Source organism: Colletotrichum destructivum, chromosome 1 (genome assembly GCF_034447905.1).
Source record: "Colletotrichum destructivum chromosome 1, complete sequence".
Lineage (NCBI taxonomy): Eukaryota > Fungi > Ascomycota > Sordariomycetes > Glomerellales > Glomerellaceae > Colletotrichum > Colletotrichum destructivum.
In genome coordinates, this window is record NC_085896.1 from 3,969,149 (window position 1) to 3,996,461 (window position 27,313).

Sequence of the window (27,313 nt, forward strand, 5' to 3'; positions counted from 1 at the left end):
AACATGTATGTAATCAAGGATGGAGGAGTTACAGACGTGACATGAAGTTAAGCATGAGTTGCTGCCTGCATGCAAGTTATTGGTACATTCCAGAGCCTGCGCGTTTGCATGATACCCTCTTGACTCGATGAATCGGGCATGCTGGGTATTTGCTGCTTCTTTCGAGTGGGACGTTTTAAAGGACGGACTATTAAGCTGTCGTACTTCCTCCCCCCCGGGCGCCATCAATACATACCGATCTACCTCCTCCCACGTCCCCTGCCGCCACCGCGTCCACCCCTCCCGCCTTTGCCGCCTCTGCCGCCACCGCTGCCCTCAATGTTCTGGACGTCCCGCTCGCTTAGCCGCAGCTCGGCGCCGCGCATGCGACCGACCTCGGGCCCATCGACGCCCCTCTCGCCGCGGCGCCCGGCCTTCTTAGCCTTCTTTCCCCGGGCGGCAGGGGCCTCCCTCTCGAGCACGATGCCGTTCTCCCGGGCCTGCTGGCGGCGCTTGGCCTCCTTGTTGGCGGCGACGGCGACCATGCCCTTGCGGAAGGCCATGGGCATCTTCTCCTGGGTGAAGAGGGAGGAGACGCCCGAGACGCCGCGCGCGAGGGCCTGCGTGCGCAGGTCCGTCTGGCGCTGGCGGAGCTTGCCCTCGGAGAAGGTCTTGGAGGCGGCGGTCGGGTTGGAGAAGGGGGTGATTGTGTGGCGCGAGAGCAGGTGGGACTCGGAGAGGAGGCGCTGCAGGGCGAGGTCGTTGGCGAGCATGGACTTGTCGTTCTCGTCGTCCGGGTCGGCGGGGGCGGCAGGCGCCGCGGAGGGGTTCGGATCGGTTTGGGATGGAGGTTTGGAGGACTGCGGGAGGTGGGGATGTGTGTTAGGATGACTTTGTGTGTGTGTGTGTGTGTGCATAGGGTTGTGTAGATAGGGAAGGGGAAAGCGAGCAAGGAGGGGGAGGACGTACCATGAATGCTTTCAGCTCTCGCTTGCTCATGCTTGCGACGGGTTGGGGTTTGGAGTTTGTGTGGTCGACGACCTCGATCACGGGGTTCTCGCCGTCGTCGTCCTCGTATTCGTCCTCTTCCTCTTCGTCGTCGCCCTCCTCCTCGTCAGAGCCCGAGTCGTCTTCTGTCGAAAGGGGCGTCCCGTCAGCAAACAAGTCTTCCTCATCGCAGCCCAACACCGGGTGCCACGCTCTCAACAACAAAAGAAACGCAGCAGAAGCAGCACGGGCAAAAGGCTTCGTCGTCGGAACTCACCATCCTCGCCAGAGAGTCCACTCCACTCCTCCCCTTCCCCCTCCTGCCCGTCGGCGCCCTCGTCCTCGAAGACGTCCTCGTCACTGCCCTCCCCGACCTCGACGTCGCCGTCCGAATCGGAGCCGCCGTCGCCGTCGCCGCCCGGACCCTCGACGGCTGCGGCCTTCGCCTTGGCTTTCTTCTTCCCCTTCTTCCGCCCCGGCTCCCCGATGGGCTTGAATTGCGCCTCGAAGTGCCGTCGAAAGATCTCTTGCGCGGAGAGCAGCGACTCATCCACTTCTTCTTCCTTCTCTTGTTTCTCGCCGGCCTTGTTCGACTTCGCCGTGGTCTTCTTGGTCGCACTGGCAGGTTTCCTCACGGTCTCGAGGCTCTTCTTCCTCTTCTTGAGAGACGGTGTCGCCGTCGCAGTCTTTACCGCTCCAACGCTCTTCTTTCCGGAGCTTGTCGAGAGGGGCTTGACGGTTTGGGCGGCGGCGGAAGAGGAGGAGGAGGGCGCCTTGCGCTTCCCCAGGATGGAAGTCATTGTTTTCCCGGCTTGGCTCGCGGGGGGGATGCTCTTGTCGTCGGTAGGCCGTGTGTAAAGTATAGGTATCGAAAGAATGCAGCAAGAGGTTGTTGGTGTTAAGCTTGCGACGTCAGGGCGGGTTGGGTGGTCGTACCAGGGTGGTTTCTGTCGCAAATACTGCAGAAAACCCGCGAAGGCTGTACGCAGCTCAAGTCCATCCTCCCAGAAAATTTCAGCGGGTCCCCCGATCCCTCCCCCTCAGCCTTGCCAGAGCTGTGGCTGGAGGGTCCCGTTTAATTGGCCACCCACAGGCTGTGGTGGGGTAAACTGTATCAAAGCTCTTTCAGCCTTGGTGGGATAGGTTGGAAGCCACGGCTCCCTCGTCAACGCTGTCAGAACCCTACAAGCCTAAACATCAGAATGATCTTTAAACTCTACGCTCCTCTTCTCTGTTCTTTGGAGAGTTTGTTAGACAAAAATTCAACATGAGATGAAGGAAACAACGCACGCATGCCCTCAACTCCAGACGTCAAAGGAGCTCCCTAGATGTGACATGTCCTGAGACGTCAGACCACTCCCAATCATTCCCACTCAGCGTCCAAGAACTCACATCCAATGAGCTAGATGAAACGAACAATAGAAACACAGACATTCAGCACAGCTCCAATCTATGTTGAAAGCCAATCATTACAAAGAACTGATCGATCTTGGGCCACATGAGACCTGTCTACATATGCCTCGAGACCAGTGAGAAGAGAACAAAATACGTATAACACCAAACTAACTCTGCTTGTGACAAACACTGCTTGCTATCCATCCCAAACCCCTTTTCCATCACACCTTTCCAACCCCTGATGCACACTCCTCCACATCGACACAAGACACCCTTCTTGGATGCACGTCACCTACACCAGAAAACCCTTCAAGAGCGTGCAGCTTCAAGCTCAAGCTCCAACTGTCTGATCCTCTCGCTCTGATCCTGCGACCCTCCGGCGTTTACCTTGCGCTTCAGCCCCTCAACTTCAGCCGAAAGCTGGCTAATTTTGTCATTCTGCTTGTTGATGAGCTTGGTCTGCTGCTCAAGCATCTGTCTAATCTGATCCAGGGATGACTCGATGTGTGTCGAGGATGCAGGCGAGTTGGCCGATGCTGGCTTGACAGGCGACTGCTGGGCGGGAGGCGACTTGATCTGAGGGGGGGAGGCAGCCTTAATAGGGGGAGGGATCTTGGCGGGCTCAACACGGGCAGGGGCAGGGGCAGCCGCAGGAGCAGCAGCGCGCTGAGCTGGTCTCTGCACCTCCTCGAAACTAGAGTTGTCATCATCGTCATCCTCAAGCTCAGCAGGCTCGTTGTCCTTGAACTTGGACGCCATGTTGGAGATGGAGGCCTGCTGCTCCTTCATCGAAGGCGGCGGCGAGCGCGCAACCGGGGTAGGCTCCGGAGCAGGAGCGGGCTTCGGCACAGGCTTGGCAGCTGGCGTGGGAGCAGAGGCAATCACAGGGGGCTTGTAGTCAGAGGCAACCTCCTTGGGAGCAGTACCCTCATACACGCTTTCGAGGTCGATCTTGGTGGGAATGCCCTCCTTGCCCTCGAGCCACTCCTTAGCGCTAACGGCAGGCTTGAGACCAGAAGCGGGGGGAAAGATGTCGGACTGGAAGGTCTCGGCTCTCCGGGGGACGGTGAAGGAGATGGGCTCGATGTAGGTATCGTTGACCGTCTTGTAAGCTCTCATGACCTCGTTCTCGTGCACCTAAGAAGTTTTGTTAGGACTCAACCTCCCAGTGCACTACTTCGTTTGCCATCTTACGTTAATGCCGCGGCGGGGAACGAAGGCAATGCCTCTCTGGGGCTCGGCGGACTTGTACTCGCTCAGGTACTCGAACTTGTCGTTTTCGTACTCGTAGTAGCGGATGTTGCCGTCACTGCGCAGCTTGTCAGCAAAATTTCAGGCCCATGCTGCCGGAATGCTCCCTCACCCCTTGCCGGCAAGATACAAGCAGTTGGATCCGTCGTCTGCCCGAAAGTAAGCATTTGGCATAGTCATCGCGTCAACCACAAGAACACCAACCCCAGAAAGGCATAATGACACCCGAGATCGAATCCAGCATGGAGAAGCCTCCAATGGGCTCATTGCGACCGGGCTCCCACAGGGCGAGCTGACGCTCACTCATGCGCGAGAAACCGGCGGTGGCGAAACGGTTGTGCTCGCCCATCCACACGGCTCTGCTGTTCTTGGCGCCTGGGTGGCCAGGGGCCTCGTGGACTGGCTTCTCGGCGCGCACATCCCACACGCGGATCTTCTTGTCGCGAGACGTCGTCACCAGCATCGAACCACTGGCGTTCCACGACAGGCTCTGCACAATGTCGTTGTGCTTCAGGGTGTGGGTAGACGAGCCGCTGTTGATGTCCCACAGCTTGATCGTGAAGTCGCCGGACGCGGACGCAAGGATGTTCTCGGCAGCGGGGTTGAACTGGACCTGGCCAACCTTTCTGTATACCGTTCGTCAACATCACGGTCGAGGATCAGAGGGGTGGGTGGGGAAGGGGATCGCATCGACGAACCTCGAGTGGCCGGCGAGCTTGCCGACGGGAGAGACGTCGGCGGGTTCCTCGGCATCCGTGTAGAGGGTGAAGTTCTCAGGGACCTGCCAGATGAAGACCTTCCCATCCTCGGAACCGGACGCGATGACGCGGTCGTTGAAAGGGTTCCTAAAACGTAACTGTCAGTGTCTCTGTCGCGTGCGCCCCTCGTAGGCGAACTGGGGGAGGTATTCGTGCCGGGCAGTCGTAGGGATCGGCGTACCAGTCGGTATCCAGGACGGTGGCAGTATGGCCGCGAAACAGCGGGATTTGGTCGGGGACCTTGCCCGTCTCGCCGAGAGGGATGACGGCGAAGGCGCCGCCGCCGCCAGCTTCCCAATTGACCGAGAGATAGTCGGGGTTGGCCTAGATGTAGGGGGTTTCCGGTCAGCTCGCTCTCTCGACTCCCTCTCACCCCAGTCTCGACCCAATCAATTGTCTCGGAGAACCCCTTACCTTCACCAAGTTGGTGTCCCATGCATTTCGGCTAATGCGAAGGTTGTCATAGCAGAACTCCTTGCGGGTCGGCTTGCCAAAGACGTGTCCTGGACGATAAGGAGTCGAGCGTCAGCAGTCAGCTCCTCGCGGCGCAACGCGGCGGCTTGCGACAAAAAAGACCCACGATATTTCGACGCTCGCACAAAGCGGCCCGCCATTGGGGATGATGTGTTGTAGTGAGGATCCGGGTGGCGGGAAGGGAAGGAGAGGCGATTCGGAGTGTGAGATGCAGATGATATGCAATGCTGTGGCGGGAAATGCGACGACGCAGCCTGCGATCGTTTGGTGATCCAAAAGGGGAGGAGGGTTCGGTGTAATAGCTGAGAGCTGTTGAAGGCGGGCCCTCCCAATTAACGAATCACTAATACCTTAGCGGCAAGATGAGGTGGGTGCTTCCGCTCGTGGGTGGTTGCTGCTGCTGCTGCTGCTGCTGCTGCCGCTTCTGCTGCTCCTAAAAATCCACTGCAATTCGGGTAGCGAGCGATCAACTGCTCTGATGGGGTACGTACCCACCTCACCTGGAATTCATACAGCTGTATCGTATCCGTAAGGATACTCTGTACATTTACTTCCAGATTGGCTGGGTGAAACTCCCCGGCCAGCTGCGCCCCATGGCTTCTCCCTCCACCGACGAGAATAACAACGGAGCAGGGGTCCAGCCAAGTTTATGCGACGCGTACCCTACGATACACGTAAAGCATGAATGAATGAATGAATGAATGAATGAAGGAACAAATGCGCTCCCTCACCAAGATGAACAGGCCCGGGGCCATTTACAAGGTCGCCACGTTGAAGCTGCAACGCCCCAAATTCATACATCTTGATCAATCACCATGGCCGAACGCCGCAGAGTAACGATGGAAACCTCCCATTTTAGTACAATATGATACGTACAAACCAAACAGGCTACCTGACTCCAAGAACAATGCTCAAAAGAGTCCGAGTGCGAATCTCTACCACAACAGGCTCTCTCCCTCACACACTTTCTCTCTCACTCCCACACACGCACAATACACAATCTTAGGAACTTCCTCCGCCGCCATCCAAAGCAATGCCCAAACGCCGTCGTGCCTGCCAAATTATTAGATATCGAGGCAAGGGCGCATCCAGCGGACACGAGCCGTTTCAAGAGCGGACCAAAGACATATATGATCATCCGATCACGAACTCCAGGTCCAAGAGAATCATAGATCATGCCGTGTCCCTCCGTTTCTTCGTGTCGCCCAGTCGTGCCGTCATGCCAAATCATGAACAAAAGAAGTGGGTATTTAGTTGAAAGTGCTCTTCGTCCGCGAGTGCACCCTTCGGCCCTCTGCCCGGCGTCGTAGCGCCTCCTCCCTCTTGAGGATGAGCTCGCACCACTTGCCCGGCTTGCGAGGCCCGCTGACCTCGTCGTCGCTGTCGCCACGACCGACGAGATCGGTAAGAGCCTGCAGCCAGCCGGCCTTGTCCTCGGCCGTATCGGCATAGAAGTCGATCGTCTCGCCGTTGTTGAAGCGGATACGGAATCCCTCCTCGACGAACATGTAACCTTCTTCCTCTTCGGCAAACGCAGATCGCCTACGCCGGCCGCCCTTGCCGGTCGTCTCCTTCTCCGTCAGCGCACGTCGGTCGTCGATGAGACGCTTGGCATTGGCCAGGTTGATCGTGGCACGGGGTTGACGAGTGGCCTCGTGGTAGGCTGTGAGCTTGTGGCCGACGAGCTTGAAGTATCGCCGACGCCAGTACTGTTATCAAATTGGGATTAGCAACATTCTCAGGGCTAACGCGGACGCGGAAGAGGACTAACCGGGCAGTCACCGCCCTGCTGGCTCAAGTGGCCCTCCCAGTTCTTCGCGAGGCGCTCCTCGGCGGCCTTGAGCTCCCTGATGCAGGAGTTCATGCTCTTGGGCATGTCCTCCTCGGCGGATCCCTTAGGACGAGGAACGAACAGCAACTGGAGCTCCAGCTTGCCAATCTTGTACGGGGCACGGCGAACAACGGCCGTGTTGCCACGCTTGCTCTTGACGCTCGACGCGAAAGCGGCCTCTTCGGTCGCCCACTCGTTGAAGCAGGCCACGTCCACAACGTATGGACGGCCATAGCAGCGCGACTCGTGCTCCTTGAGGCACACGTAGGAACGAGCGAAGCTGCCGTCCTCCGCCGCGAGCGGAGACAGCAGGTCCCAGGCCGTGGGCGCAACCTTCATCTGCCTGGCCTGCGCTGCCTTCTGCTGCTCAGCCGCCAGGCGCTCTTCCTCCTCACGTTGGCGCATCTCCATCTCCTTGCGCTTCTTGGGTGACGCGAACACCCTGCTAAAGGTAGACGTCTTGGGCTTGCTAGCCTTAGTAGGAGACTGCACGATGACCTTCTTGGGCAGGGGCTTCTCTAGCTTGACGTTGAGAGTGAGCTGAAACTCCAAGTCGTTCGGCACAACAAGCTCAAACTCCTGGCCAACGGGCGCGTTGCGCGCCAGCTCGAGCCAGGCCGTCGTCACACAATGAACGCCGTTGTCGAGAGTAAGGCTAAACCAGGTGCGCTCGTCTGGGATGGGTCAGCCGTCTGCAGGCCTGCGGAGGGAGGGGTTGGCATACTTCTGGGGATGGGAAGGTCGAGGTCCTTGACTCCAAGAACCTTGACGAAGAGACGGCCGCGCTCGCCACTCTCCTCGGTGGCCAGCTCAGGGTTCAGGTCCTCCTCGGCCAAGGGGTTGAGAGGTTGTGCGTTGCTCTCCTGGCCGGGCATAGGCGGAACCGGCCCGCTGGTCTGGGGACGGCGCCTGACGCTTTTCTGCCTGGGCCTACCATTCCAGGGCTCGACGGTCCACGATTGGGGACGTTCAGCCTTGACCGGGGAGTTGCCGGCTGATCGAGTCTTCCACATGTCGGAGGATTCCTTGTCGCTCGCCGTGACAACCTTTGTGTTTTGTCGCATGAGATAACCGCGCTGGTTCTTCGTGTTAGCATTCAGTGACCTCGCTCCTGCTTGATCGACTTTGACTTTGCTCGTGGCGACAGCCGGCCTGGACACTTGTCTGCTCGGGCCCCCACTTGCGATATGAGAAGAATCATGTACTTGTTGAGAAAAAGCAACCTTTTGTGCCTCGATAACCCGGTCGAAATCCTGATCGAGACTGAGGCCAAAGTCAAGATCCAATGTCAGGCTGCGCTTGTTGAAGCTCGAGTGGCGCTTCATCACCAGGTCTTCATCGGGGATGGTGGGCTCTCCCTGTAGATCCCTCGAGAGTCTGTTGCGGTGGCGTTCGGGAATGGCTGGAATGTCAGGCACCTCGCGACTAACTTGGCGCCGGGCTTCTCTCATGGCAATGATGTCAGAAGGCGTGTTAGATGGTCTTGTCTTCAACTTGGAACCAGAGGCTTTGATGGTTGCTTGTCGCTCGGGGATCGCGGGCGACTCCATGGGCGGCTCGTCAAAGATCTCCGACTCCTCTTCCTCGTCGGAGGACATCGGACGATGAATAACGGATTCGGGCGTACCGGGCTCCTCATCATATTCATCCTCCGGGTCGCCCCATCCAGAGCCATCGTAGTCGGGCTTGGACAGATGCTTGGGAGTGGAGGGCCGCTGCATTTGAGCCTGCATATCCGTCATCTTGGGCGGCGGCTGAAGCTCCTCCACCTCTTGTGCGGAAGGCTCCGGAGGCGGCGGCAACATGAACGACTGCAGACCCTTGGAAAACTCGTTGTCCTTGCCGCCGTCCTTCAGTTCCGGAAGGCTGTGCTTGCGCTCAGGTGGAGTGTCGAGAGACGCAGCAGCGTCCACGAGTGGCGATGACTCTTTCGCGGCCTCGGGTTCGATCTTCGACTCGGCCTCGGAATCCGCCTCTGGCTCGAAAATCTGCGTAACCTCGGGCTCCGGCGTGGGTTCCTTGACGGAAACATCGGCGGCGGTGTCGGCCTCCTGGTCGGACACGTTGCCAGCCTTGTCTGACTTGAGCTCCAAAGGTCTTATCTCCGATGCCATGTCGAAGGACTGGTAGGCCGGGCTCGCAGCACGAGGAGTGAGGACCTCCTTGTCGCCGACATGTGTGACCTCGGGCACGCGAGCTGGTCCATCCGAGTAGTGGCTGGCAGAATCCGCGTCGTTCTCGTCAATGTCAGACCGCGCGTAGAAGTCTGTGATGGACTCGGTCTCGGCATCTGAGGCCTCGTCGCGGTGGATGATGACACTGCCCTCGTCGCTGAGCTCCGAGACATCATCCAGAATCGAGTCTTCAGTGGAAGGTATGGGAACGTCCGGGTCGAGAGGCAGAGGAAGGCGGCGCTCGGGGCTCGGCCGCTCAGGACTCGAGCTGGCCGCCGGCGACGAGAAATAGTCGACTCCTTGATCATCGTTGCCACCGTTGACGCGGCGCATGATGGACTCGCGAGAAATTCGAGTAGGCAGTTCGTAGTCCTCGAGAGCCGAGATGTCGCCAATGGTATCATCAGCCTCGTCGGCCTCGAGGGAGAGCATGCTTGACTCGGCCGTCTCGGAATCTGAGGCAGGGCTCTGGATTCTGTCGCGCTGTGTGCCCCGACGAAGGCGGCGCTCTCTCTGCTGCTCGTTGGCGGACTTGTGGTCGTCCGAGAGCATCATGAGCTTCAATCTCTCCTCGAGAGTCATCTTGCCGTTGCCGATGCTCTGGATCTCAGTCTTGCTCGTGGCCGCCGGCGGAGGCGACGGCAGGCTGCGATGAGCGCCAATCATCCTCTCCGCGGTGGCAGATAGACCCGGCGAGGAGCGGGACTCGCTGCGAGCGGGAGAGCTCATGCCGGGAAGTGGGGGCAGGGGCCGGTGGTCCGAGGCGGAAGAGTCGGATCGCGTGTGTTCTGGGCGACCAAGACGCGGGGGAAGAGCATCGGGCATTGGGCTTCCCTCGAACGGGTCCTCCATGCGCTCGGCGGACTGTCTCCAGTCGTCGGGGCCAACGACTGGCGTCTTGTCCGTATCTTCCAGCGACGCGTCAAAGCTATCTCCCTCCATGTCGTGGTCGCCAAAGTGATAGTGGCCATCCTCTTCGTCCTCGTCCTCCATAGACTCGAAGCTGCCTTCGCGCGAGTTGGATCCGATGGAGGAGATGTCCGGAGTGGCCATCTCATACTCGTTGATCTGAGGGGGGGCGGCATCAAAGGTGACACTCTTGGCATGTCGGTGAAGTGACTTGCCGGAAGGAAGCTCGCGGTCATCAAACGAGGTATCGGCCGACCAGGTACCGGTCTCGGGGTCGAAGCTGCTCTTGAAATTGCTCCTAGAGAGGGACGACTTGATCGGAGACGAGCCCTGCTCCTTTCCGGGGCTGCGCGGCGGGTTGGAAGGGGTGGCCTGCATTGGTGTAGCGGTCTTGGTCGGGCTCGGGGCCGGGCTGTAGATGGGGATGCTCGACTTGCTGTTGTTGCGCTGGTGACCGATGCCTCTGTTCAGAGAATCGGAGGATCGGAGGCCATTGATGATGGTTGTTGTTCCGTCGAACGAGCTCCCCTGATGCTTAGCTAGAGGGCGCTCGACTTGGGGCACTCTGGCAGGGTCGTATTCCTGCTTCTGCTCGAGGGCGAGGATGTTGCTATTCTTGACGCGAGAAGCCCTCTGTAGGCGCTCGATGGAGGTGCGGCGAGTGGGTGAAGGCGAGCCGTGGCGTCCGCCGTACAAACCGCTGTTCTCTGTGCTGATGGAGTCGAGGTTGCGCTTCTGCCAGAAGAGCCTGGGCGACGTGGTGGTCTCCAGCGGGGACGACTGGAATGGGGAGGAGTCGGTGTTGAGAGTCATTTTCTAGACGACTTTTGTTAGAGGGAATCCTGGACAGGGGCCTGTCTGAGACACGATCCGCTCACCTTGGATGGTTGCTTCCAGCTGGGCGAGTTCCTTCTGTGGTCCGAAGGAGAAAGCTCTGAAAGGGGGCGAGGGATGCCCGTGTTCGCTTTGGCGGCAGGGGGCGATCCCGGAGTGCTGCTGCCCTTGGAGATGCGCAACGGGTGCACCTGAGAAGAGGGTGAATGTTAGTGGGAGAGCGACGGACAGGCACGCAGGCTCCAGGCAGCATGCCTAGATAGGTGAAGGGGCAACTTACAGGTTCTTCAGACGAAGCCATTCTGTGTGATATTGTCGTAACTGCGCAAGCGCATTGAGGGGTGACAATCGACGTCGATGGTGATGACGATCAGTACTCGAAAAGATAATGCAGGGTAAACCAGCAGGCTCTGCTGCGGTGGTTCCGGGGGGTGATCTTCGTAACGTTTTTCTAGGCGGGCTCTCGCAGGATACAAAGGGGAAAACGCTTGTCGAATGTCTACTAGAATGGATGACTTGACTTTTCTGGTCCGTCGCTTTCGCCTCTCGAAAATCAAGGGGAGGGGGCGGTGTGCTGTCAGATGCCGGTTCTGGTCATAATCGAATGGTATTTGGGGTATGGTTGACTGGAATGTGGCAGAAGCGAGACGGAGATGCTGGATGACCGCCGTGGAGGGTGGAGGGAGGTGAGGGGGCGGCGCAAAACAACGGCGGCGGCGGCACACACACACGCAGAGGAAAATAAAATCAAAAAAAAGGGCGATGTTGCCAAAAGTGCAGGCAACAATAGCTCGTAGCGTTCCTGACGGCGGTCGTGGGTTGAGAAACAACGAGAGGGTGGACGAGACGGGTGTTGTGATGCGTCGACTGTGGTCGAGTGTTGTTTAAGGGCAACGGGGCGGTATGAGTTGAGGTTGAGGCGGGGCAGCGATGATTGGTGCGCGCGACGGGAGAAGTAAACAAACAAGGAAGACAGCTCTTTGTCGGCAGCGTTGCTCCTGGCGACGTTGTTGTTCAGTTGCGATTTTTAGGCGGGAACAGGGGTGAAGGGGGGACGAGAGGCTAGCACGCTAGGCTTGGGGCGAGGGGTTGTTGGCAGCGGACCACTGGGGAGAGGGGAAGTCGACGACGGGCTACGGGCGGCGACCGGGGTGGCTGTGGGCGGCGGTTGTCGTTGTGTAGGTAGGTAGGTAGAGTGAGAGTCTGCTGCACGTGCCCACTCTTTCCGATGCCCAGGTACCTAGATAATATACATGCGCTTCAGCTGTTTTTACGATGCGATCCCTGGCTTTGGCGAGCAAGTCTATGTCCGGTGCCCCAAATGCCGATGGTGAACCACTGGGAATATGTACCGTCATGATAGTACCTACCCAGCCACTACACTAGGGCCAGCCGGTCCTCACAACAGATTGGCATGGCATCTCTCCGTCTTTTTAGTTGCTACAGCATCATCTGCAGGGAGAACAACGAAAGAAAACCCCAAAAAGCAAGCACCCGAGCCACCGGTGCTGGACGCTTGAAGAGACGGTACAGGATGCTGAGACACGTACGAATGCTCCTAGGCACAAGAAAAGAAAACCGGCAGGAACTGTCAAACAGCAGCCTGGTTTCTCTTAGCACCGAGCTCCCCTCCTATGGTCCACCCCCTCCCGTCCCGTCCCCCTTCCTCGTCGTTCTCCGTTATTGACTTGTTGTTGTTGTTGCACCATGATCCCTCGCCGGGCCAACAGGAGCTGAGAGCATGGGTTCTTGCAGCAGTCATCTGTTGCAGTCACTGTCAAGTCATCGTCATCGTCATCCTACCCATCCCGGAGTCCACTTGGAGCAGCAGCGGTGTCGAAGCTAGCTATTCGTCCCTAGGTAGGTAGTTAGTTTGGGTACGGAGTAGGAAATTAGCCCTTGCCCTGGACCTGGACACTCTTTGGCTCCCGCATGTCGTGCTTCTCCCCATCGCATCGTATCGTACATCGTATCGCGCACATCACCTCAGATGGGGTCGGTGGGCACTTTATCCTTTTTTTCTTCCTTTTCTTCTTGCTTCCTGTTCCAAGAGCTGGGATCATCATGGATGAATGAATGCATGGATCCCCCTCTCTGCCCGTGCTTGCCAGGGTTGCTTGCGTGTTGTTTTCATCGCCATGCCATACCCCTCCATGGACTCCGTGGAAACGACAGAGCCTCGTCGGCTTGGGCTACTCTACTGTTATTGTGCTACCTGTCTACCCGATGCTATTGTTGCTGTCGCGCAAAAATTTGGTTTGCTGCCGTCGACGACTGCCAATGCCCGCCCATGCGACTCCCCGTCACATTCTCGTGGACTTTTTTTCCCCCTTCTGGTCAGCCATTGTTGTTGTTATTGTTATTGTTATTACTGTTTCCCCTCCCATCTCACACTCCCGAGTCAACAACTTTGACGTGTATAAGGGTGCCCCCGTTGCAAGGCTTGACTTGATCTTGATCGCCCGGACTTTGCTCCTAGAGCCTGCTGCACCATCTCTTGTCCCCGCCCCCGCCGGCGCAAGGCCATTTTCGAGAAGAAATCCGGTTGGCGCCGCAATGGATGGATGGATTGACTTCCCAGTGGTCCAGCCGGACTCGACTCCAGTCTTCCTCCTCGTCCTGCTCCTCTCCCCCCTCGTCGCCGCGCGCGAGGAGCACCAAATGGCCCCCAACCGCAAAAACTGCAACCTGGCGGAGATATTAGTGCCCCTCCCCTTCAGCCCCAAGAGAGGAGCAGTGAGGAAGAGAGGGGCAAAAACAACAACACCCCGAGCAGGTTTCCGATCCGACGCACACCATCGTGCAGGGCACCACATAGACGCCTACATGTACGATAGGTGTACGTAAGTACATCTCACAGACAAACCCGCCCGCTGGTCGTATCGACACGTAGACCGCAGAGAGGGGAACTCTAAGAGGCTCGGCGAGCTAGGCATACCCGCCGACATCGTGCGTTCTACAACCCCGTATCGTGTTTATTCCTTTCATCTCGTCCTTCCTAGCGTGCACTCCGTCGCTGCTCGTCGCACTGGGTGAAACGGCATCGTCCCCGCGCCTACTGTGTACCAGTCGCACGGCTGTTGCCGGATTTGACGCCTGTCATCCCATTCCAACCCGAGTCGTGGAGAGGTGTTCTCCTTACTTCTCTTCCCATGTTTGACTTTTGATGCGATTTACTTACCGATGGATGGATGCCACTGTCCCTCTCCCCATCCCCCCCCCCCCCCTTTTTTTTTCTCTCTTTTCTTTTTAGTTCACTTCGTTTATTTCACTTTCTCCTACTGTTGAGCTCTATTCCAGTCGACACACTCATCCAGCTTGACCCCGTTGCCACCGAAACAGTCCAGCGCGCTCCCGATCGTCAGGTCCACCTTGCCCCTGCTGAGCTTCTTCACCATCTCCAGGTCCTCCAGGTTCCTGCCGCCGCCCGCGTACGTGACGGGCAGGCTGCACCACTCGGCCAGCCGCTCCACGAGCCTCTCATCGATGCCCTTCTGCAGACCCTCGTTGTCCGCCGCGTGGATGAGGAACTCTGAGCAGTACGGCTCCAGCACCCTGATGGATTCTGCCCGTAGCAAAAGCTTTTCGTCAGCCGGCCCATTGTTTTGACACGTTCATTGACAGGCGCAAAAGTGAAACTTTGAAATGGCAGAAAGAAAACAAAACCGTCCGCGTAGCAGTAGCATCATAAAGAACGCACCTTGGTTGACCTCCATGTCCGTGATAGTCTGCCACTTGTTCATGGCCACGAACCACCTGTCATCCCCGCGCCGCCGACAGCTGAGGTCGATGACGAGCTTGTCCCTGTCGCCGCCCAGCGCCCGGAGCACCGCGTCCAGTCTCTCCTGGCTGAACCGCCCGTCCGGGAAGAGGTACGACGTGATGATAACCTTCTCGGCGCCCGCGTCGATCCACTCCTTCGCGTTCGCGTCGTTGATGCCTCCTCCGACCTGCAGCCCGCCCGGCCACGCCTTGAGCGACTCCCGCGCCGCCTCGGTGTTGCCGGGCCCCAGCATGATCACATGGGCCCCCGTGAGCCCGTTGTCCCTGTACAGCCGCGCAAAGTGCGCCGGCGGGTGCTGGGACACGAAGTTGGTCTTGAGCTCCGCCGTCGTGCTATCGAGCGTGCCGCCGACGATCTGCTTTACCTGCCCGGCGTGCAGGTCTATACAGGGGCGGAATCGCGTCATGTTTGGGCGTGTGTCGCTTTGTTCTCTGTTGGTTGATGAAGAAATTCCGCTCGAGCTGAGATCCACGGGATGCGTCACTGCTCAACCCCTCCTGCTGCTCAATTTTGTGTGGATTGTGGGGTTGCTTAGTTGCGATTTTCGGTACCGGCTTAACTTTGGTGTGCCGCCATGCCTGCCCAGTACGCTCCCGTGGCTGTTTCCGCAACTTAGATTCAGTCTTATGAAATATTCGATGGCATTTACAGGGTCTTCCTCCAGCTTTGCAAGACTACAGTCCAGGTGTATGCAATGTGGTTGCGCATTTGTGCGGGGTGTATCTGCCGGTCCAAGTTTGGGGTTGATGTTATGTGTTGACTTCGACCAAGTCCAAGCTCATGTCGGCATAACCCAACCAAGATCGAACCCACGAGACCTGGGCCTTCTTCCTCTTCTTCTTTTTCTTCAATTGAAATGGAATGCTCCTTCTTTCAAACTGTGGAGGGAGGTAATGGACGATTACCCTTAGCCTCCACTGACCTGTCGAGCTATTAAGATGTCGCCCGTTCAAGAAACACCACCAGATGCCATTCAATCAATCGAGAAACGATTCTAGGATTTAAGAAAAGCCATTCCCTTCCAAAAATTCGGCTGCGTGTTATAGTAGTTAGGATTCCTTGTCTATTTGATTTAGTGTAAGTTGTAGGGTTGTGATGTTGGTAGCGGCTGGACTTTCGCGTGGTTGACTTCTAGTTTCGCGTCCGATCAATGCCTCGAAAGCGAACAAATCACCCATGTGGTTCCAGATAGATGACAGGGCAGCAGTTGAATCAGCGTGTGCAGCATTTGTGTCCAGACTTTACTGCTATAGTCCGAAGGGATACTTGGGCTGAGAAATATGACATGTACACCGATGAGAGTCCAAGGCTAGTTCGTGATTATTCTCCTTAGGATACTAGTAGTCAATCTCGAAGAAAACATTCAACAATCCGGCTGTGTGTTCTAGTGGATTATGATTTCTCGTTCACAAGTATGTGCACTTGATCCCGAGAAGGTCGCAGGTTCGAGCCCTGCCACGGTCATAGCCTAACACTTTTTGTTTTTTGTCATGATGGCCTACCAAATTGGCACTTTAATTGTTGAAGCGTATCTCTCTGTCCTACTCAGTTTTCGTGCTCTGTGAGGAGTATCTCACATCATCAGGCCAAGTGATCATCGCGCCACTTGCACCTTGACCTTGACGGGCAGCGGCGGCATGACCATATATGATATGTGATTTTGTCGATCTTGGATGGGTTTCTTCTTGCAAACTCATTAGCAACACGCACTCGTTCCAGTTCTATTCTTGATACGTTGTGTTTCGGTTTTCGAAAGCCGCCCAACATGACATGGCACGAAGGCTTCGTCACGTTTTCAACCAATGAAAACAGCCACATTTAAGATCTTCAACTCGAGCGCAAGACAGCTTTGTGTTATGGACAGACGACGCTTTTGAAACCAGATGCAGCAACTAGAGACAATAGAGAAAAGTCCGACCTTAGATACCCTTACCCTCGATTGTGGTATATCACTGGCTTGACAAGGCGGTTAGCGAGATTGGGGACGCTTAGGGGCGGATGACGATAGAAAAAGTCGTGCATTTCCTGTGCGGCTTCATGTGGTCCGACAAGACGGGTGTACCTCAACGAGCAAGGTAAGTTAACCGTGTTGATTTGCTTGAAGACCTGGCAATAGTAAGAAGAACTGGCAGTAAAAGAAAGGCAAGCAGGAGACATCTTGTGCAAAGCGTACTGCTCCCGAGAAAACGTCCAAAACAACAACAGGGCGTACAGGAGTTGGTTTGCCAGAACATGAAGGATGTGAATTAGTTCTCTGGCATGGTCAGTGATCAGCCATCCCTCTCGGTCGAATCAAGTCTATCCTAACGTAGGCAACCTTGCGCAGGAAATGATTCCGGGAAAGCTGACGAAGGGCACATAGAGGAAAGTGTCAAGATTGCAAGAGTCTCTTCAGAGTTGTGGGACGGAATTGCTGGATTTATATGTTGGGAAGAGGGTGTTCCAAACCTTTGCGCAGTTCACGAATATCGATCTCGTTCAGCTCGAATGACGAAAAGGCCTCGGAGCCATGTAAATACTACGACGCATGATTGAGTCGATTCGGTATTCACTGCTCTCCAGCCTCAGATTAGAAATCACCACGAGGACGACGAACTAAGCTCATCGCCGAAGGACATAGTGTTCAGTCTCTTGTGAGCCCCGCGCAGTTGAGCAGGAGCAAGGACGAACTTTTTGCAACGCAGCAACCAGCCGCGATATAGATGCCCTTGATGACAGAAAAGCACTACCAGTCCACAAGAGCCCTGTTCAGGAAGCTTGGTTCCAACCAAATACCTTCCCAGCCCTACATCTAACAGACTGGGCTCTAGAGATCGGATCGTATCATCCATGGACGTAGGAATCGGTCACGAAAAACGGTTCCTGATGTTGAACAAGTCACTTGTTGGCAAATCCGGTGGTCGAGTATTGGACTTTCGGAATGCACATTTCCACACTGCGAAATAGCATCCAAACACCAGATCATCACATGTTGTTATGAGTCCGAAAGGGTATGTAGATCTCTTGGAACTGGAAGAAACTATGCTGCTTCCTACCCGTCTATAGAAAGATCTCTTTCTCATGAGTCTCAGAGAGGGAGGGCTAGAGATGGATTTAGTCACCAGTTCACACCTATCTTTCCACTCGACCTCTTCACTCGGTATCGCGGCCCCTGAAAATGATGCAGGCAATTCCTCACACTTTGCAGCAGCAGCCGTTTGTATATGGCTCAGAGTCGAATGTCGTGCTGGTCTCGAAGCTCGGAACAACACCTCAATACCTTTGATGAATCGATACAAGTGACGCGCACGAGGGACCGGAGTGTATTCGACTCAAGGGGAGCAAGTGTTTCTGCACGATTCCCGCGTGCCCAACATTTCCACTTCGGTTCTTTTCTATTCATCGTCCCCGGACCGCAGGCGCCGATTGCCTCTTGCCCTGGTCAAACGTGATCATAATGCCGGGCCCGGAGACCTTCTCCCCCGCCCGCGCCAAAGTTCTGCTCGCTGTTTATCAGCCTAACAGCGACGAAGAACAGAACCCATGATCGACACATACCAGTTTTACCACTGATAGTCGAGATGCGAAAACCTGGGCATAAAATATACCCAGTGATCATGGGGCTATGCGGGTGAGCCCTCTTCCCTTCGACGTCGAGGTCTAACGACATGATCGATACCTTGTAGTACTGCGCACCGCGGTTTCAGAGGAACCAAACACCCTGCGACGCCCATCACTCAACAAGCTTCATCGCTGTGTGAGTCAGTGACTCGTTCACCTGAACCGTCTGATCCACAGCCGGCTCAACGGCTTTGTCAACGAGGAGACGGCGCAGCGCTTTATTCTCAAAGTCGAGGCCCTGGACGTAGGCGGCGGCCGCGACCGAAAATCTTTCGAACCTCGGAGCGACTGACTAGGATGGCATCAAGCTACTCGTCGTTCGGGAGTTTCGAGACGTGAAGCCGCGGCGTCCTCGACGACTTTGACATGCAGATCGGCAGCGGCTACAGGCCCCGCTCCAACGACTTCTTGGCCATCGAAGAGGGCTTACTGCGCTCGCTTGCCGCGCTCTCTGAGGAGATGCCACACCTGGGGCCGGTGAGCCGTGGCGAGAGACGCGTGTGGTTTTCGTGATTCCGGGGGCTGACGGCCAGTCATACTCTTATGTGCCCTGACAGGTTCGGAATGGACTCCACGACACCAATTTCTGGCTCACCGACTCGCAGGCGGTCAATTGCTCCCGGGGTGTCGAGTGGCCCCTTCAACATGACTGATGGATGGGGCTGGGCGTGGACAACATTTGTAGTGTCTGGTTTGAGAAGGTTGCGACATCCAAAAGACTCTGGCTGAATCTCTGACAGCACAAAGATCTCCGGGGACAAGCGGTATATGCCGCGGCAGTGGATGTGGGAACGGTGCTTCGGATTGTTTTGATAAACCTTTTTTACAAGGTAACGCAACATCTTCCCACGCAGTTTCGTGTCGGATGCGGACTGGCGATATGCGAAGGAGGCGTTCGTGAGCTAACAAAGGCCAGGACCAACAAGACGTCATCGTTGGAAAAGGGTTGGAGGTCGCGATCCGTCTAACCATCCTCGGCGACGTCCGGATTCGTACGTCGGTACAACTGAACAGGTCTGGTAAGCCTGCGCTCACTGGCGTCAAAATCTGAGCCATCCGGCCGTTCTTAAGGTAGAAGCCCCATCTAGAGTTTGGTAGTTTCTAAACTACACACTGGCAAAGGACTGCAGTAATTGGATGGCACGATTTGGCTCTATCCCTCTTGGCTCGGCTGTCCACATCGCATCGGCACCGTCCAAGAATCCCCGAATGCGGTGACCTACCACCACAGCGCCTGTCTGTGGCTGAACGGCAACAACCCCGAGTGAGGCTCGACCCCAAGTGCCCCTCTTCTATGATGGCCGGATGCCGTGCTTCGGGGCGTCAGCCGCAGTACACCGTTCCTGCACCGGTCCCGCCTCCTCGGGGATACTCATCGCGCCCGGGTAGTAGCCCAGCGGCGGTTTGCGCGCCCATCCAGTTCTGTGCCATCACCTCAGGCCTACTGCTGGAACGGTGGGGGCAACAGCGTTGAGCAGAGCCAGGCTGCCAACATCAACGGACCTTACCGACAGGCCAGGTGGCTTCGGGGCGGCTGCAGCCATGGATTTGAAGACGTTCGACTCTGCATAGCCAAAGCCAACGGGGCGGCGCTGCTACCTACCTGTGCTCGAATCGATTGCCTGCTGCGTGGTTTCCCATACACTCATCCGTACTTTCAAACCTCTGTCTGGACCTCCCCCGATATCGCTCACGTGGACCGCGCGCCGGTTTCCGCAACTGCCCCCCCTCCCCCCTCCCCTCGTCCCCTTGGAACGACAATGGACCGTGGGGCGAGTTGTGCATACGCGTGCGTCCTCGTTTGGAGGAGGCCCATTTTCCACCTTGTTCACCGGCCTGGGCCCTCTAGCCCGAATCGTTGGAGAAGCGGAGCGCGTCGGACGAGACTGTTGAAGTTAAATCTGACAGGGGGGTTGCAGGAGGTCAATGTCCACCTCGTCCAGCGGAGACGTGCTCCACATCCTTAGTTTTTCCCGGCCCCGACCCCGGCCCCGGCCCGGTCGCCGGTCCCCGGGAAGGTCAGTGCGCAAAGGGCTGGACAGGGCAAGGGGAGGAAATACACAGGGCCAACGACGCAGGTGAGCGAGCAGGTGACGATAATGACATATCAGAGTGAGTAATTGACGATCATCCGTTAACGCGCGAGTTGATAGACATGATGGTGAGGTATGTGGAAGACGAGTTCGTTGGTCGCCGACCTGTTGATTAACGGTGAAGAAGGGGGCGGTGGCATGGCGCAACGGCCGAGAACAGCATGAAAACCTCCCTCCTCGCCACTTTCTCTCTTTGATTTCGGTAGGTCGAGGAAGAACTAAGACTGCTGATGGACAGACTCGGTGGCAAGCACAAGAAGGAAATGAGGCGCTCGGATCGAGACCCGGAGCAAAGCGACACTTTCTATCCGCTCACGATGCTCTTCAATCTCTCGCCCCCGATTCGCAATGAAGAATGCAAATCCCTTCTCCCTCTATTGTTGAGATCAAAGCCTTTGTCGAGCCCGCCGCACCGGCCGGCGCTGGAGATTCAAGCCCCTTGTCTCAAGGAAGAGAAATAAGTCCTTCTGAGAGATGCCTTGCTTGTCTCGCCGGCCAAGGGGAAGATCGCCCTCGCGTTTTGTGCACATGTCTTACAGCGCAGAGCATGAAGGCAATGTCTCGCAGGACGGGGAAGGGGGGGGGGAACGGCAACGGCAAGCGGACAAGACATCCCCCGTTGTCGAACCTTTCTCCCTCTTTCACGCTTCCCGCGTGGTGACGATGCGTGAAGCCCCTCGGCAGCCGCTGCTTCCGGCATCTATACGAATGCGGCTCGAGGTCCCCAACCGCCAAGACGAGCCATCAAAATCAATACCGGCCGAGAGCAGTAGCGGACCCAAGGCTGTCGTCCCCTTTGGCTCCTTGGGCCCTTAGCCTCGCGGGCTACGCCCCCTTGGCGCTGGCTGCACTGATCCTCACTCGGCTGGTGACGACCCAGCTAGCGCCCAAAAGACCACGAGGCCCGATCCAGCTGGGTTCTCGTCGTCCATCACAACGCCCTAGCCACGCGGGCTCTAATGTCGTGAGCCGCAAGCATGAGAACGTGCAGCGCTACACCTGTCAGTCCGGTGTGATGGTGACTCCGGATCGCGTGCTGACGACATCATCTACATGTCTCGAAGAGCTCTTCTAGATCGTGAGCCTCTGCGCGCCATTGGTTGGGGGGAGCCTCGTTGATCATCGTGAACATCAATGAAGCCGTGGGGTTCGAGAAAAGACTCTTCCTTCGACGACCGTTCCAGGACGTCGAGACAGAGACCCAAAGGTAATTCCCCCCTCATCGATGCTATCACCGTGCTCTCAACCGATGAAGAGGACGCGGAAATCCTCTCCTCGATCATGCCCTTGCCTTGCCCACTTCCGGTCCTGAAAGCCGCCCCCATCAGCCACGACAGCCACTGCCGTGAGACACTTGTCGGAATCTGGGCCACATGGCCATCGCGGCGTCAGCCGGCGGCTTTTATTGTTTTTCGCAAGTGCCCCAAGGCTATTCGGTAGTTCCTGATGTCGAAAAATCCTCGCAGCGTGGGTGAAGAGGCGTTGGAGAGTCTCTCCCTCCTCCTCCTCCCACGCAGACAGAGAAAGACAGGCTCCCGCAATGATATAAGAGAACCCAGCTGCCCGAGTGTGGTTGAGACATCCGGATAGCATCATCTCACTCATCGCACCAACATTCCTCATCCCCATCCTCCACATTCCAGACCCAAGACCGCCACGCACTCCAAGGTCTTACACCTCACGGTCTCATCTTCATCATGCGCTCCTCCACCCTCATCGCCGCGGCCGTACTCGCCGTCTGCGCCTCGGCGGTCCCCGCCCCGCTCCCTCAGCGGTCTGCAAAGATCACAGCCCCCAAGGCCGGCGTCTACACCATCCCTGAAGGCGGGACGTACTCCAACAGGATGACCTGGGACTTCAGCAAGCTCGCAGACGGCGCAAAGATCCCCGACGGCCTGCGCGTGAGCGGCTACCCCGTCAGCAACACGCACGTCTTCGCCGTGCAAAACACCTTTATCAAGAACGGCTACCTCAACCTCAAGGTCGACGGCGGCCAGAAGGCTATGCCATACAAGTCCGCCGAGGTCGTCACCACCGTGACCAACATCAAGTACGCCTCTGTCCGGACCGTCGCCATCTTCACCGAAAATCCCGGCGTCTGCAATGGTAAGCACACCTTCCCTTTCGGACATCACCTTCTCTCTCAGGGAGCTAACACACCCGCTCAGGCATCTTCTTCTACAAAAACGACAACCAGGAGACGGACATTGAGTGGCTCTCAGACGCAGCATCCCAGAGCAACGCCGGTAAACGCCAGGTCTGGTTCGCGAACCAGTCCACCGGCAGCAAGTCCCCAAAGTCCTTCAAGGCCGTGCCGCCGCCGGCGAACCCGACGTCTACCGAACATGAGTACCGCATCGACTGGCTTCCCGGCTCTGTCCGCTTCTTTGTCGACGGCGTCCAGACCTGGGAGACCAAGCAGAGCGTGCCCAGCGTGCCCGGACCTTGGGTCTTCAACAACTGGGCCAACGGAGACAAGGGCTGGAGCGCCGGCCCTCCGGCGAAGGATGCCATCTTCAGGATCAAGGAGATCGACATGTACTACAACACCGCATAAGATGAAGGACGCGGTGGATCAGGCAACTTTGCCGCAGTAGCTTCTACTATTCTTGGAACATATTGATGACGATAAGGAACATAGCAAGTATGGAGGTATCGGTCTTGATACCAGCAAAAAGGAGTACATGGGGAACCGGGACAAAGGATATAACATTGATGACGAAATGGGAAATACTTGATGATGGGAAAGGTGCAATGTTGATCCGGATATGGGATCATGCTCATGATAATGAATCCAGTTAAAACGAAAATCTGATCAGCAGACTGGACAATACCATGATGGCAAGTGAAATTAGCAACGTCACCCAGACTGCCATGTGGCAAGTTTAAGCAAAGCCTGGAGATTGAAAACTTGCGTGCCGCAAGAAACAGACACCCATGGCAACGGGAGTTTGATATCGGCGTATATTGTCACCAACCATGACCGTTTGTTGCCACATTGGCTCAGCATCCGGCGGATGAGAGGAAAGTTCCCGTCCGATGAGCGGAGGCAGTGAGACGGCTCTCTTCTCCGTCGCTCGACCACTGTTCAGGAGAACAAAGTTGGGAGAAGAAGAACGAAAGAAAAAAAAAGCCTGCTACCTGCTACTCGTCCAAAGACCCCACGATCCCACGATATGGGTGGGACCCTGGATGCTTGGAAAAGGCTAGCGGGTGGAGGATCGCCCCATGTAAGGACAAGGGGGGGACGAGCTTCTTGCGGTTGGGCTCGTCCGTTCCGCGAGACCTTGCTCCCGCACGCTCCATAGATAAGACGGCCGCTCGCGCGAACCAGAGATGGAGAGATGATCCTCATCCACGTTCGCCCCAAAGATGTTGCGGTCGTTGCCCGAAGGGCCCTTTCCGACATGCCTCGGCCCCTCCCAGGACCTGCAGACGGGAAAGGTTGTCGAGCTTCATGGGGGAAAGCCTTGGAGCGGGACAGGGTAATAGCTCCGAGTCTGGAGTGTTAATGTTGCAAGCTTTGGTGGCATGTCCGACGACTGGTGGGGGGTATTGGTGTCCGTCTTTGCGTTGGTTTTGCGTATCCGCCGTCACCCCTCCTCTACGCCAGTCCTTGATTAAAAGGACGTTCTGGCCACGGAGGGGTTTCGGCGGGGGTCATCTTCGTGACACCCGCTGCGGCTCACGAACCTGTCAGAGGCTCAAATGTCGTTATCTTGCATGAGCCCCCCCTGGTCTAGATGGCGTCTAAAGGGTCCTGGGGCCTGTTGTGGAAGGGGAACCCCGCCTGTTGCGCGGGCAAGCAATCCCGAAAGAATCCGACTTTTGATGTCCGGTTCTCTTGGGTGTGATGCGTGATGCAGTATATGGCGTGCGCGCGGAATTGGGCCTGGGCCTGGGCCTGGTTCTGGTTCGAGCGAGAAATTATTGTGCTTCGAAGCAATTGATTTCTGGTCGATGTTTGTTTGCTTCAGCTTCGGTTGCAAGCGAGCAGGCAAACCCGTAACGCCCACCCCCCTTGTACTATGGCCAATGGCGAGCCTTCAACCGACGAACGGTCCGTGACTGAGCCGTAGGTAGCTTGGAAACAGGCTGGTCCCCTCGGTGTTCCTTGTTCCATCTGCTCCTAGCGTTGTCGAAGTCAACCATCAAGGTGAAGATGACTCTATCGAGCCGTCTCTCGCTCACCTTGATGGTGTGCCGGCAGACCCAGTGTCGTGTAAGCCGAGCGTGGACGGCGGATGACGGCATTATCTCAGGCATGAGTTGTGATTCAGGCGTCTTGTTCGCGACGAAGCGAGAGATGGGTCGCGAGGGTGGGGTGAAAACCTTAATGGTGTGCATATTCCAGAGTCTAGAGTTGCAATCGACAGACCGAAGAGGCATGCCGAACGGGCATGTCAGTTGCAATGTGCTGTGCCGTTGTCCAAATGACTGTTCCAGCCGGTAGAATGCCTCAATGGGACGGCAGGCCAGGTCCCCCCCCACGCGGAGCAAAAGGTTGATTAATGGAGTGCATGTCGGCCGGACGCAGGCTGGCTGAACTGGGAGCCATGCAGAAAAAGGGTTTAGAAGCTGCGCATGTCGCGTTCTTTCGACTGTATCAATCACAGGTCGACACGCAACCGTCCCTCCCTCGCTCATGTTAGCCAGCCAGTATGGATATATGACGAAATAGAGCCAATGGCGGGAATCCGATAGTCTCAATGGATGGCTTGTTTGGGAGTGTTGACGCAGCCGTCCGTGACAGCATGCCACGGCAATATGCGTCCACTCCTCAGAACGGTAAGTGGCCGCGAGGTGTTGAATACACAACCGCGAGCCGGTTGCATTGAGCCTGCGAGCTGAAGTTGCAGGCGACTCGATTGGCTATTCAAACGCGAATGGACGGACGCCTGGTTATCTTCGACGGAGTTGCCGGTTGGTTGGTTGGTGGCTCAAGAATGCGCTGATGACCCCCCTACAACGAACACACTGATGCCCTGGAAGGTTCGACGCTGCTCTAGCACTGGCGCTGGCAGGCAATTGTCCAACAGCCACTGGCCACGCCCGCCGAGCTATCGTGGCCGATGAGGGGGGGGGAGGGGCCGTCCGTACAGGGCCGTGTCTTGCGTATGGTCCAAAGCTTTGGTGCTCGTTTGATGAGAACTGACGAGACATTGAGTGACAATGGCGTGCACCTGGTGGTCACATTGGGAGGTTTGGAGGGGGCGAGCAGCAGCAGTTTGTGATTGACAGGCTGTGGTGCAGCATACCCCGCATTTTGGAGGCAGTTGAAAGTATGCATCGAACTGCGTAACTAACTTGGCCGCCCGTACGAATCACCGCTTGGCACCAGACACTAGACGTGCATTGTGTCGTGCTGGGCCTGGTCTGGGCCGGGGGATCGCCATGTAGCGGCCATCCCTCGATAAAGCGCATAGTCAATGGCGATGAACCAATGTTTGCTGCATGGACTGACTAGACCAGAGGACGGCAGCCGTTTGGGCCGCACTGTCCAGCTGCTTGTGTCAATGTAGACGGCTCTGGAGGGATGTTGTTTCTGGCGGAGACGGTCACCATCTAAGTGGGCGTATGTGATGACTGTCTGTATTGCAGAAAGGCGGTAAAGTATCTGGCGCAGGTCACCACCCATCGTAAGTTTTTTCGTCCCATCCATCGGTCACAGCCCCAGAGGATCACATAATTCAACACGCCAACCTCACCGTCAAGAGACGCCTGCTGGTACATAAGAAAACAATGGGACGCCTCCCAACCCCGGGCATGTCCACATCGCAGTCGTCGCCAGCCAGGCAGCCTGTAACGAGCGCTAGGTTGTGTCCATCCCAGGCTTTATACCCCGTGGGCCTCCCACAACTTGCGTTGCATGGGGAGAGAGGGGAGGGAGAGATGTACTAATACCTAACCATCCCGGACCTACCTAGGCCGTAGCTTGTAGGCTGTTGATCATCGACCACGACTGCCACGCTCCAGTCAACCGTGGATATACTTGGCACGAGGGGAGGAGTAGGGTTGCAGGGAGAAAATTTCCGTCGGCTGCCTCTCCGATGGCAGGATCGCCCCGCTTGTGAAGTGTGCACCAATCTACACCGGGCAGTACCATACTATACACTACTATGAGCGACGCTCGACTTGGATAATAGAAATGGGAATGGAAACGCATCCTCTGGCCAGACGAGGTGAAAACACGTGTTCTGAAACGGCGGGTTGCGGTAACGTAACGGGACCGGGAGGAAAGGAACCAGGCGGATACCACATCGAAGGAGTTGTGTCATGGTGCTATTCCAAAGCTCCAACATCATGGGAGGTGCCCACTTTCTCTCCTTCTCGCCCGTTTGTCTGGGCCTTCCAGCAGTCTGGGGGCTGAAGGGTCTGGAATCCTGGCCATTCTGCCCCTTTCCACAGAAACCCCCTCCCGAGTTCTTCGCTCCGAGCCTCTGTTACGACTTACCTAAGTAGAGTATCTGTACGGATCGGTACCATCGGTTGTGCGGCGGGTGCATTGTTCGGGTTCCTGAGAAAAAAACCGGGGCCTTGGTGATTTGCGGCGGGCGACGGGCGGCCGGAGAGGTCCACGGATCCACGGGCTTCTCCACGGGTCGCAGGACGTCGAAAAAGCAACGAGAGGGAGGAGGGCGGCGCCACGCCATGGGACATGGGAACATAGCTCCGGACCGTCCAAGCTCCCAACTCCGCATGACGCCTCCAGGGGACTCAGGGCGTCTCTGTCCTCGGGTCTCTCATTCCTCTTGGTGCGAGATCCCCCTATTAAGAGAGTCTACTGGACTTCCGGTGGCGTTGAGCCCGTCTTCAGTGTCTCGCTAGGACGAGAGACGTGGGGACTTCTTGCGGACGCCGCCCAGCGGTCTGGTTGCGTTGCCTTTCAAAAAAAATAAAAAAAGTCGAAAAAGTTGGAGACCCCCCCCCCCCAAGTTTCTGCTGCGCCTTTGGGTGGAGTTTGTTTCGAACTCTGTACAGAGTACAGGATACGGAGTACGGGTACGCATAGGTCTGCCTCAGGTTCAGGGCCTTCCCATCCGTGGGGAAACGTGCTCAAGGTAGTGGATGAGGTGATGTGAGCCATTGCCCTGTGAATCACCCATAGACCGGGGCTCTCCTTCTCCGTGGCAGCCGCAACTGCGGACGCCGCACGTCTCGGCACAGCAGACGCCAGACGCCGCCGCTCCTCACTTGTATCCCGGTGGCCCTCGTGGGCGTTCCACTGGACCCGACTCGACGGC

At 56.8% G+C, this 27,313-nt stretch overlaps 7 protein-coding genes across 7 annotated transcripts; 1 reads left to right on the forward strand and 6 right to left on the reverse strand.

Moving 5' to 3' along the window:
• Nucleotides 1–21: 21 nt before the first annotated feature.
• CDEST_01185 (uncharacterized protein) lies at nucleotides 22–1,935 on the reverse strand. Its single transcript, XM_062917344.1, has 3 exons — nucleotides 1,244–1,935; nucleotides 949–1,109; nucleotides 22–839 (listed from the first exon to the last, which is right to left on the reverse strand). The coding sequence occupies exons 1-3, from the start codon at nucleotides 1,764–1,766 to the stop codon at nucleotides 240–242; spliced, it is 1,284 nt and encodes a 427-aa protein (XP_062773395.1). The 5' UTR covers nucleotides 1,767–1,935; the 3' UTR covers nucleotides 22–239.
• A 204-nt stretch (nucleotides 1,936–2,139) lies between these two features.
• CDEST_01186 (Putative coronin, WD40/YVTN repeat-like-containing domain superfamily) lies at nucleotides 2,140–5,132 on the reverse strand. Its single transcript, XM_062917345.1, has 8 exons — nucleotides 4,951–5,132; nucleotides 4,785–4,873; nucleotides 4,552–4,694; nucleotides 4,311–4,457; nucleotides 3,817–4,238; nucleotides 3,725–3,761; nucleotides 3,556–3,670; nucleotides 2,140–3,498 (listed from the first exon to the last, which is right to left on the reverse strand). The coding sequence occupies exons 1-8, from the start codon at nucleotides 4,982–4,984 to the stop codon at nucleotides 2,671–2,673; spliced, it is 1,815 nt and encodes a 604-aa protein (XP_062773396.1). The 5' UTR covers nucleotides 4,985–5,132; the 3' UTR covers nucleotides 2,140–2,670.
• Nucleotides 5,133–6,094: 962 nt separating this feature from the next.
• CDEST_01187 (Putative pleckstrin domain, PH-like domain superfamily, anillin domain-containing protein) lies at nucleotides 6,095–10,893 on the reverse strand (the record flags this gene model as incomplete). Its single annotated transcript, XM_062917346.1, has 5 exons — nucleotides 6,095–6,553; nucleotides 6,616–7,349; nucleotides 7,400–10,574; nucleotides 10,637–10,783; nucleotides 10,873–10,893. 5 exons carry the CDS (start codon nucleotides 10,891–10,893, stop codon nucleotides 6,095–6,097), a joined length of 4,536 nt encoding a protein of 1,511 aa, XP_062773397.1.
• A 2,943-nt stretch (nucleotides 10,894–13,836) lies between these two features.
• CDEST_01188 (Putative histidine biosynthesis protein) lies at nucleotides 13,837–14,831 on the reverse strand. The gene is made up of 2 exons (XM_062917347.1): nucleotides 14,293–14,831; nucleotides 13,837–14,157 (listed from the first exon to the last, which is right to left on the reverse strand). Exons 1-2 carry the CDS (start codon nucleotides 14,780–14,782, stop codon nucleotides 13,871–13,873), a joined length of 777 nt encoding a protein of 258 aa, XP_062773398.1. The 5' UTR covers nucleotides 14,783–14,831; the 3' UTR covers nucleotides 13,837–13,870.
• A 3,204-nt stretch (nucleotides 14,832–18,035) lies between these two features.
• CDEST_01189 (uncharacterized protein) lies at nucleotides 18,036–18,623 on the reverse strand (the record flags this gene model as incomplete). Its single annotated transcript, XM_062917348.1, has 2 exons — nucleotides 18,036–18,268; nucleotides 18,516–18,623. 2 exons carry the CDS (start codon nucleotides 18,621–18,623, stop codon nucleotides 18,089–18,091), a joined length of 288 nt encoding a protein of 95 aa, XP_062773399.1. The 3' UTR covers nucleotides 18,036–18,088.
• A 3,143-nt stretch (nucleotides 18,624–21,766) lies between these two features.
• Nucleotides 21,767–22,626, forward strand: CDEST_01190 (Putative glycoside hydrolase family 16, concanavalin A-like lectin/glucanase domain superfamily; the record flags this gene model as incomplete). Its single annotated transcript, XM_062917349.1, has 2 exons — nucleotides 21,767–22,175; nucleotides 22,238–22,626. 2 exons carry the CDS (start codon nucleotides 21,767–21,769, stop codon nucleotides 22,624–22,626), a joined length of 798 nt encoding a protein of 265 aa, XP_062773400.1.
• Nucleotides 22,627–25,835: 3,209 nt separating this feature from the next.
• Nucleotides 25,836–26,808, reverse strand: CDEST_01191 (uncharacterized protein). Its single transcript, XM_062917350.1, has one exon. It carries the CDS (start codon nucleotides 26,768–26,770, stop codon nucleotides 26,513–26,515), a length of 258 nt encoding a protein of 85 aa, XP_062773401.1. The 5' UTR covers nucleotides 26,771–26,808; the 3' UTR covers nucleotides 25,836–26,512.
• Nucleotides 26,809–27,313: the final 505 nt, after the last annotated feature.

Excerpts from the sequence above, each read along its gene's own strand:
- CDEST_01185 (XM_062917344.1), bottom strand. The coding sequence starts at position 1,766 with ATGACTTCCATCCTGGGGAAGCGCAAGGCGCCCTCCTCCTCCTCTTCC. Across the intron at positions 1,110-1,243 it reads TGGACTCTCTGGCGAGGATG|ACGACTCGGGCTCTGACGAG; the intron begins GTGAGTTCCGAC and ends TTTCGACAGAAG. Across the intron at positions 840-948 it reads GAGAGCTGAAAGCATTCATG|TCCTCCAAACCTCCATCCCA; the intron begins GTACGTCCTCCC and ends CACCTCCCGCAG.
- CDEST_01186 (XM_062917345.1), bottom strand. The coding sequence starts at position 4,984 with ATGGCGGGCCGCTTTGTGCGAGCGTCGAAATATC. Across the intron at positions 3,762-3,816 it reads TGTCATTATGCCTTTCTGGG|ACGACGGATCCAACTGCTTG; the intron begins GTTGGTGTTCTT and ends ACTTTCGGGCAG. Across the intron at positions 3,671-3,724 it reads TTGTATCTTGCCGGCAAGGG|TGACGGCAACATCCGCTACT; the intron begins GTGAGGGAGCAT and ends CAAGCTGCGCAG.
- CDEST_01188 (XM_062917347.1), bottom strand. The coding sequence starts at position 14,782 with ATGACGCGATTCCGCCCCTGTATAGACCTGCACGCCGGGCAGGTAAAG. Across the intron at positions 14,158-14,292 it reads GGACATGGAGGTCAACCAAG|AATCCATCAGGGTGCTGGAG; the intron begins GTGCGTTCTTTA and ends TGCTACGGGCAG.
- CDEST_01191 (XM_062917350.1), bottom strand. The coding sequence starts at position 26,770 with ATGCGGAGTTGGGAGCTTGGACGGTCCGGAGCTATGTTCCCATGTCCC.